General features: G+C 37.5%; 1 protein-coding gene across 1 annotated transcript in view; it reads right to left on the bottom strand.

The window, feature by feature from the left end:
* Window positions 1-10,438, bottom strand: part of ankrd33ba (ankyrin repeat domain 33ba) — a 17,206-nt gene extending 6,768 nt beyond the window's left edge. The window contains exons 1-3 of the mRNA XM_067378677.1: window positions 9,543-10,438; window positions 827-956; window positions 476-616 (exon numbers count right to left, since the gene is read on the bottom strand). Coding sequence (XP_067234778.1) covers window positions 476-616; window positions 827-956; window positions 9,543-9,953 — 682 coding nt within the window. The 5' untranslated portion in view covers window positions 9,954-10,438. The remainder of the gene's footprint in view (window positions 1-475; window positions 617-826; window positions 957-9,542) is intronic.

Genomic DNA, 10,438 nt, shown 5'->3' with positions numbered 1-10,438 from the left:
AGTGCGCATTCAAATGCGATTTCAATACCCCGCATTTGAAAGCGGCTCCCTGATGAATGCAAATATCTCAATATGAAAGCTATTTTAGGCTGTCTACAAAGGAGTATGGAATAAGTTATTCTATAGTCTTTGGTTCTACCTGCATTCTGAGCAGTTTTGAGATATTGAGCTTCAAAGTTTTTGCATTCCATAATCCTTTGTAGACAGAACATTTTTGTTTTCTAAATAAAATGTCAGGCCTATGAACTCCTGTTGTATGCCAAAAGCTGCATAACAATTTGGGGGTTTTTTTCACAGAAAAAAATAAGAGCATATGGATTCAGAATGGCAAAAGAATGAGTATATGGTAAAATATTAAATCTGTGGTATGTTATCGCTGTATTGTATCCTTGTCTTGTAGCTAATCATGTAACAGCTGCTTTACATTGTAGTGTTTCCTGGCAGTCTGTTGCACAGTGATCTGAGGCTCGAGTACCTGCCAGCATCAGGGCTCTGACACATTCCACTCGACCCTGCATAGCAGCTTTCATCAGAGCGGTGAAACCATGGCAGTTCCTCTTCTCGATGTCAAGCCCGGGAAAGTAGTTGAGTAGGTAGTTAGAGATTGTGATGTGACCTGCAATTGTTCAGGAGATTTATGGAAAAGCAGTCAACTTTTGTATACATAACCTTTCTAGTGCACTCGGCATTTCAGTTCTAGTAATATTTTGAAGTTTTCACACTCCATTTACTTTCATTGTTGAGAAACTAGTTACTTAAACTTTATGATGGCAATATAAATGTAAATATGTGCAGGATTGTATTAAGGCTGTCAGATTGTTCTTACCTGCCTGAGCAGCTGTAGTGAGGGCTGTATTGCCCTCGTTATCCTGCCAGTTCACATCCAGGTGAGGACACTGGGAAAGAGCAATCACAACATCCACGTACCCTTGGTAGCATGCCACTATTAGTCCAGTCTGCAAAGTCAACACACACACAAGGCGATACTGTGAAGAAGTTTCCACCCTGGCCAGAAACATTTACAAGTAGTTGATAAATTTGAAGAAAACAGTCTCAATAAAAGGGCTGGGTATTGACACAGATTTCGGGAATCAAGTAGATTCTGATTCAGAAGCTCTTAGTTTGATTTGATTTTGATTTTTTTGTATATCAGGTACAGTACGTCAATTTTTCTTAGGGAAAAACTAAAGCTGTAAACTATACAAGGAATCCTGTCAGTTACTGCAGTACTAAAATATTACAGATAGAATGATATCGGTTAATCATATGAAGACTGACTAAAACTGATTTATTGATATTGTGGACCCAGCCTTATCAATTATACCTCAAAAAATCCAGGATAACCACTGCTTACTAAGAAAGATTTTGGATTGCACATCAATGAAAAAAGCTAGTCATGGCTTTGTTGCTGGCCGTGTGAATTTTGAATTATAATCTGCAGCAGCTTCAACCCTGAATTGCATTGCGATTTCACAGTGTGAAGCTGATGTTTGGGCTTTTTACTGAAGACCTCTGGCATGTCTGTTTCACTCTTCACAGTCAGTCTGTCCTATTTAAGTGTGAACAGTAGCAGTGTAGAGCGAAGTGTCAGCAGCCTCTCATCACACTGAAACACAGCTGGAGGCTGCTGACTAAAAATAAACCCTGGACAAGCTCATTTTACACGGCTATGACAATGCTTCCAGTTGCTGCACGTCAGATGCTGGTGAAAGTGTGTTTGTTTGTGTTTACAGTGAAGCCTGTCATTTTTCTTGATGTTTCCAGTTTAATATACAGAGACAACTGTGAGTAAGCCGGTTAATTCCCTTGAAAAAGGGCATTTGCTGTGGTTCTGTGGCACTTATCAAAACATTGCTCTGTTTGAGAATCCCAACCAGTTACACTGACACAACCAATGATGTGAATTTGGGGCAGGACCGTTCAGGAGAAACCTGTTTAGAAATAGTCATTGGGTCTCATTCACTAATAATTGCCTGGATTATTCATATTTATATGCACAGGAAAACTTCTCACTAAATATTTCCACCCAATTCACAACATGTACATATTTATTCTTAACCTTGTTCTAATGTTAATGAATTTGGAGTATTCCAAATGAGCGACCGCAAATCCAATGTTAATAATTTGCATAAAACACGCCCAAACCATCTCCATATAAGGGCTTTCTGCACAAACTTTCCTTTACAGCCTTGCGCCACTCTTAAAGGGTTAGTTCACCCAAAACTGAAAATTCTGTCATTTATTACTTACTCTGATGCCGTTCCACACCCGTAAGACCTTCGTTAATCTTTGGAACACAAATTAAGATATTTTAGTTGAAATCCGATGGCTCCGTGAGGCCTCCTTTGGGGACAAAGTCACGTCCTCTGTCAAGATCCATAAAGGTACTAAAAACATATTTAAATCAGTTCATGTGCGTAAAGTGGCTCAATATTAATATTATAAAGCGAGGAGAATACTTTTGGTGTGGCAAAAAATAGCCAATTTATTTAGTGATGGCCGATTTCAAAACACTACTTCAGGAAGATTCGGAGCATAAATGAATCAGTGTGTCGAATCTGCAGTTCGGAGCGCCAAAGTCGCGTGATTTCAGCAGTTTGGCGGTTTGACCCGTGATTCGATTCATGTTTCGATACACTGATTCATTTATGCTCTGAATCTTCCTGAAGCAGTGTTTTGAAATCGGCCATCACTAAACAAGTCGTTATTTTGTTTTTTGGCGCACCAAAAATATTCTCGTCGCTTTATAATATTAATATTGAACCACTGTACTCACATGAACTGATTTAAAAATGTTTTTAGTACCTTTATGGATCTTGACAGAGGAAGTGACATTGCTCCCTATGGAGGCCTCACGGAGCCATCGGATTTCAACTAAAATATCTTAATTTGTGTTCCAAATATTAATGAAGGTCTTACGGGTGTAAAACGACATGAGGGTAAGTAATAAATGACAGAATTTTCATTTTTGGGTGAACTAACCCTTTAACAAACATACTATATGATGCCCTCTAAAAAGAGAGTACATGCAAGATCATCGAGTGGTGTGCCATCCTTAAAACTAGTTCAAACACAATAAACACCTTTAATATCAACACACATATAAAAGGCCACCCAGAATATGTTTTTTGCATACATGTGGTTGCAGTTGATCGTAAATTTAGAATGAATTTTGGTATGAAAGTTGCAAATTTGTGCGAATGCACGGTTAATAAATGAGACCCAGTTTATTTTTCAATTCCATTTGGTGCCACTAGAGGCATGTAAGTAACACACTTCACCTATAAAGCAGGGAGCAGAAAATATTATTTTTGGTAATAATAATAATATTCTTGCTAATGTTTGAATAACTGTGTCAATGTGTAAAAACAGTGGCTCTTCAAAACATTCCAGGTTTTTGTCCTTCTGCAAAATATTCTTTCAAGAGACTTTGAGCAAAGAGAACAGAAATATCAACCTGACTAAATTATGTCATACCAGCTATGAACGTAATAAAGGTTGCATCAGTCCATAAAGGATGACTTAAATAAAGAGTTCATTTAAAAAACAAAATTTAGAAATCCTTGTTAATTTGTGAACAAATCTTTCTTTTGAGATTCTCGTCTCCATGATCCAGTCACAATATTTATCAAATTAAAGGGATAGTTCACCCAAATCATTTTCTCATCCTCATGTCGTTCCAAACCTGTGTGACTTGCTTCCCAGATAGCAACATTGTGTTGGATCTTTTCTACATCTGGCACATGTGGAATGATGGTCTGTCCCACAAGCTGCATGGAATGATGACCCTTGAGTGGGCCGCTCCTGTTTGGCCACAAGCAAGCCATAGCAATGCCAAATGTCAGTCAAAAGCAAAGAAATAATCCTAAACTGGACCTTATCTGAGCCACAAGTTATCTCAGCCTTAATAAGCCTGTTAACAAGCATAATCACTGAAGGAAAGAAGAGAACAGAAAAAGAGATAAGCAAAAACACAAGAACTACAACTGACTGCCAGCCACAGCCTTCGATGAAATCAACTGAAGCTAAAAGACATTAAATCTCTCAAGATCTCAGCAGAGGAGGATTAAACAACTCCACGAACAGTAATGCCAGCTTCACTTACTACTAATCAGACTGACTTTATTTCTTTTAGACGTTTACAGTTCTGAGAATTAACAGTGGTTTAACTCTAATGTGTTTCATTCCAAGTCACCATAATGGTGATTGGTGTTCCCCTATAGCTGGGCTCTTAACTCTAATTATATGTTATTTGGCTGCTATGAAAGTGAGTTTGTTAAACACATTTGCAGTAGCAAAGAAAGCAGATTGGGGCAGATTTCAGACTGTCTCGCTTATTTTCATGTTATCTTACGTAAACCTTGCTCCAGACCAAGACGATATAAATCAGATTCAGTTATATGTATATTCTGCATCAGGTCAGTAACTAGCTGGCATGTCTGTTTTTCCTATGTGGAGAAGTGTATTAAATTTATTAAAGTATAAATCCTTCAGGTTAAAAATCCTCATAGCCTTTATAGTTCTGTCGTGTTTGTTTTATGTTTGTTCTGAGAATAGACATAACTTTCTTTTCCTCACCGGAATTCCTCCAAAACATTCTACAATCAACATTCAGAGGCAGTAAATTCTACAAAGATAGCATTCTATGTACTTAAAGTCAATCAAAATTAGAGCGCCACCCTCAGGCTGAATAACACAACCTCAGCCAAAAGTGTGTCTGCATGTGTTCAGCGATTAGAATATAAGCTTACAATATGTTTATCATAAACTAGAGCTAAGACCCAGAATCTGTCCTACCAAAATTTACAGTCAGGAGCCGCTACTGCACAAAAGTATTATATGGGTTTAGAAATCTTGTAATATTGCACGTGAATTGTATGGACTATTTTTATTGTGCTTTTTGGATAAACCATTGTTCTATGATAAAAGAGAAGTGTAAAATGTCTCATGCATAAAATGTATGCAACAACAACAACAAAACAGCATACAAGTGTGGAACGACATGAGGGTGAGTAAATAATTTCCATTTTCAGTGTTCCTTTGCGGAAATAATTGCATTTTCACTTTTTTATATGTTTTATATCACTGTCAAAAAGCAACACAGTTGTACTGTAAACTAAATTCATAGGCAGATTTATTAAACTGTTAAAATTTAATTTAGGACACAACCCATTTCTCTTAGTCTGCACCTTTATATCGAATACTTGGTTTTATTACAAATGTAGACATGTGTTGGGGTAATCGGTGGCCTGGTTGATTCTTAAAATAGCAAGGATTAGCCTTGTGAGCCATTGAATGAAAAAGGAGTTACAGGATTTGTCCTCCAGTTCAGCTTTGGCAATGAAGACAAAATATGGTGTCTATGATACTTTTAATAAAAAACATTGTGGGTGTATTTGTGGATATCGTAATTGTGAGTGTGAAATGCAAAGTATAATCTCAATACTGTACTATACTGTGCACTATACTAAGTATTAAAGTGTTTTGTTTTGAACATTAGATTACTGATTCGCTAGAAGTTTTACTAAAGGTGACAAGGTTTTTAGGATAAACAATAGTATATAACAGACTGGTAGGGGGAAAAAACACACTGAAAGAGAAGCTGCCCTAAAAAAGTGTGAGCAAGCTGGCCTGGATTTGATCATATCATGTCAGTCTGGCTGTGAATCATTGAAGTGCCAGAAAACAGGTCAGTGGGTAACATTTATCCACAGATGTTCCATCAATGACTTGATATTACATCAGTGCTGAGCTCAAAGTGATCCTGACGCATTCATCAACTGGAAAGCACTACCTGCACAGCAGAGTGTAAATGAAATGCCTTGAATCTGCCAGAGAGTTGTCAGTTAAGCTGACTAAATTTACTTCCCCACTAGGCCAGTTATATTTGTTGTTGTAGTTTAATAGTATTATACTGTTTTTCTTCCAACAAATGCAATCCAGCCCAGCCACAGGTTTGCAAGAACAAGTGCACTGAACTCCTAGTAATATTAGTTGCATGGTAAACAGGACGTTAGGGGTCATGTGCATGTATGTATAAGTAATGGAAAATACAGATGGGCTTGAAAATGCAGATGTTATGCATCCTGTAATGATATTAACAGTACACTCAAAAGAGGTCTTTAAATCAGAAGCACTGCTTAGATATTTTTTGGATGCTTCATAATGTAAGTTTAGTGATATAATCACATTAAAAAACATGACATATTATACAGTGGTTACTTCTGGTCCGCAAATACATATATATATATATATTTTTATTATTATTATTATTTTTTTATTATTATTATTTATATTATATATATTTGCCATGTCATTCGGCCCAGGAAGAGACATTGACTAATAACCTCATTTACAGCATTACACCATGCAGAGATGGTCTCAGATGAACAGAACACATGCTGAAACTATTAGTGGGGAAATCCTGTGCCTGTTGCTCTGAACAGTCCTGTACAGAAGAGTGATGAGAGACAAGATAAGAGAACAGCCTGTGTGAAGTGGAGCCCTTGGGGTTCCTCATAAGCATTCTAGTCATTCTTCTAGAGCTTTGTCTGTTAGGCTATCAGGACTGCATTAGCCATGACATCATATCAGCTCCTCTTTATGGAGTGTATCGATTTTACATTTTTTAGACACATTCTCTAAAATCCAAGCTTTTAAGTTGTAACATGATACATTCTGAACTGTCGAGGCCTCAAGCTCTGGGAGGTGATGTCACTCAGGGACTCATTTTTGCGAGGAATAACCAGGATTGTGCTAGAAAGAGTAAAGGCAAGAGGCTTGTTCTTGTGACTGTGCAACTCTATTATTAAACCCTCCAGGCCTGCAAATTATTTGTGCATTATTCGTATACACTTTGCACTACATGTGTTTCGTGTTTAGCTTTTATACAATGCAATTATCCCACAACACATGCCTTAGAGGTCCCAGCAGTCTGCCAGAATCAAACCTGAAACTTTATGCTTGATGTTCATGTAAAATTGATTGTGTGACTTTCTGACATTTGCAGACTTTTTTTAGAGAAATGTTATAAAGCTACCACATTCACACCACAATAGCAATCACACTGCCCTAACAAGAAGTGTTAGGTTTTGTTGGATCAGTGTGTTATGTCATTTGTTGAGGCAGTGTGAATTAGTTATTGTGACTAACACCATTAAACTAGGTTAAGTAGGCTACTTTAAATGGGTATCTTGAACGTTATATAAATGTTAATTTGAGTTTTGGCAGAAGATAGAGCCTCGAGGCTCCACATAATCAAAGTGGTCAGCCTTTGCATTGCTAAATTTATTTTTAAATTTAGAAATAAAAATTTATCTTAAACTTATACATAATTAATTAAGCTCCCAGATCTTTTTAAAAAGGTATTTACACCTACAAATAATATTAAAATAAAATATTTAAAACTAGTTCTGTTTCGTATGTGTGATAATAAGACTCATAAAATTCGTAAAATTTCCAGCAGCCCATGTTTTATATGTAACATTTCTGGTTAAAGCTGCAGTCCGTGATTTTTCCTCTTTGTCACCATCTCTGTTTGAAACCTGCAATTGCAGTCATATGTGGAACAGTTATCACACACAGTTAGCACAGCTCGTCAGCGCAGACGAATCTAATGTTTGCTGTCAATCACCGCACCGGTGTGGACACTGAACTTCAGAATCACAGATTCTATGTCTTGAAAGTATGACCAATATAAGAATTTTCACTGGAAAATATCATCTGAACAAGTAATCAATCTAACAATCGCTTAGCTCGGATCATGCCAAACCGTGCAAATTATTATTACTGTTATATTGTTCATAAATTGTTAAAGGTTACAAGATGTAATATAAGTCTAAGGTGTCCCCTGAATGTGTCTGAAGTTTCAGCTCAAAATACCCCATAGATTTTTTTTAATTAATATTTTTAACTGCCTATTTTGGGGCATCTTTAACTATGCACCGATTCAGGGGCTGCTGGCCCTTTAAATCTCACACTCCCTGCCCATTGAGCTCGCGACTCTATAATACAGTGCATTTACAAAGTTCACACAGCTAATATAACCCTCAAATGGATCTTTACAAGATGTTCGTCATGTATGCTGCATGTATGCTTCGGGTCATGTGAGTATTGTATTTATTTGGGTGTTTATATTTGATTCTGAACGAGTTTGATAGTACTCCGTGACTAAAGCTAACATTACACACTGTTGGAGAGATTTATAAAGAATGAAGTTGTGTTTATGAATTATACAGACTGCAAGTGTTTAAAAATGAAAATAGTGACGGCTCTTGTCTCCGTGAATACAGTAATAAACGATGGTAACTTTAACCACATTTAACAGTAGATTAGCAACATGCTAACGAAACATTTAGAAAGACAATTTACAAATATCACTAAAAATATCATGATATCATGGATCATGTCAGTTATTATTGCTCCATCTGCCATTTTTCGCTGTTGTTATTGCTTGCTTACCTAGTCTGATGATTCAGCTGTGCACATCCAGACGTTACTGGCTGCCCTTGTCTAATGCCTTTCATAATGTTTAAACAAATGAGATTTATATAAGAAGGAGGTGTATGTCTTTTCCATGTACTGAACTCTTGTTATTCAACTATGCCGAGGTAAATTCAATATTTAATTCTAGGGCACCTTTAATGTTAACAACATCAGCATTGCGTGACTATGTGTATATTAGAGTTACCTGTAGATTTCAATTTCTGTAGCCACTCCACAGTCCAAAGTCTTTTGATTTTTGACTACGGGTGAATCTCCAGTTGTCACTGATGATTGTCATTTGGATCTTTCTGGATTACAATCCACCATCAAAATGATAAGTTTAATTATTCCAGCTGCTGTGAGAACAGGCTATAAATGTGCAGCTATCAGCAGCGTCCTCACGTGATAAAACCGACTAGCCTGGACTCCTTCCTTTCTGTTTACGGACGTGATATAATGACACACAGATGAACTGCTGCATGCTCGAATTTCCCGTGGAAATCCACCATGTCGCTCTTATTTTAAAACATTATTACAAGTTTACCATTGTGAATCGAGACAAGATAATTAGATAGTTTTGAACACTGACTGGTTATGTACTTGCTCAAAAATTGTTTTGGATTATTTTTAATCAAAAAAGTTACGGACTGCAGCTTTAAAGTAATTTATCTTCTCCCCATCAGTCAAATCCTCATTTGACTCCAAATGAGTCAATTATCGATTCTCGGCTCATTAAGAATCGATTCGAAAATGTTCGAACGAGACGGCAGCACCCTGGACCAGTGAGTTGTTATCCCGGATTAGTCGGACAGATCCGAAAAGATCTAATGTACTTACTCTGACCGACTCCAACCCCCCTGATTCAGTCCAATCCGTAAACGAATCGTTCATACCGGTTTTGTGAACGGTTCAACCGATTAACTGAAAAAACTCCGACTCAATAGATTCACGAATCACATCGTTGTGAAACACTTCGTAACATTGTAATGTATCTTATAATAAACACTTAATTTCATTAAGTTGATTTAATTTGTGTTTGCTGTTCATAAACTACTTACTCTTTTGTTTCTGTCCGTCTCCTGAACGTCCTCCTCCGTAACACCTTGTCTAATCATGAGTTTCACTATGAGCGCGTTGTTTTTGCAACACGCTTGAAAAAAGGTCAGCGGTGCTGGACCCTCCGGGGAAGGTGTTCTCTCGGAGTCAGCAAAGTCATCGTCCGGTGGATAAAAGGAGTCGTCTGAGACGATACTCCTGGTATCCGACAGTTCTGAGAAGTCATCCAAGTCATCGATATCCTCATCCACCTCGCACGTGCCGAGATATTCATCATAATCGTCATCCCCCGCGCGATCAGGTGATTCCTCCACGATAGTGGGACAGTTCTGGGCGCTCTTAACATGTTTAAGTGGTTTGACTTTTCCTGGAGATGATCCTCCGCCATCCCTGCTGTCCGTTATCAGAACCATTTAACCCCTATAGGATAAAATCCTCAAGTCATGCGGATCAAACACCTCCAGGTCTCCTTCGGCTGCATTTAGGTACGTTAAAGTCATAGATACCAAATGAGCAAAAATGCTATTAAAAAAATAAAACGTTTAATCTCCAAACTGAGGTTCAAATCTTCTTTTAAATATCTGCGTCGTCATTTTGCCCCACTCATATAGATTATAAATGCAGTTAGTGTCCATATAATGATACCTTACCGTAGTTTTATCAGCTCATTCAGTAACTTCATGTCTCTATAACACGAAATGTCAATGTAGTGTTCCTCAGCAACACCCGGACACGATCACAAACTCACGTGGAAACCGAAAATTCCTAATAATAAATATTTGCAGTTCCACGAAATGTGAAACAATCTTCAGAAGGTCGCAGTTTCTTCACTGGAAAAAACTTTTCAGATATTGTGATGTTCCCTAAAAAGCAGCCTTGAGAGTGGAAACGCGGGATA

The sequence above is a fragment of the Chanodichthys erythropterus genome, chromosome 23 (genome assembly GCF_024489055.1).
Source record: "Chanodichthys erythropterus isolate Z2021 chromosome 23, ASM2448905v1, whole genome shotgun sequence".
NCBI classification, from domain to species: domain Eukaryota; kingdom Metazoa; phylum Chordata; class Actinopteri; order Cypriniformes; family Xenocyprididae; genus Chanodichthys; species Chanodichthys erythropterus.
The sequence above is the reverse complement of the archived record's forward strand: the minus strand, read 5'-3'. Positions and strand labels throughout refer to the sequence as shown.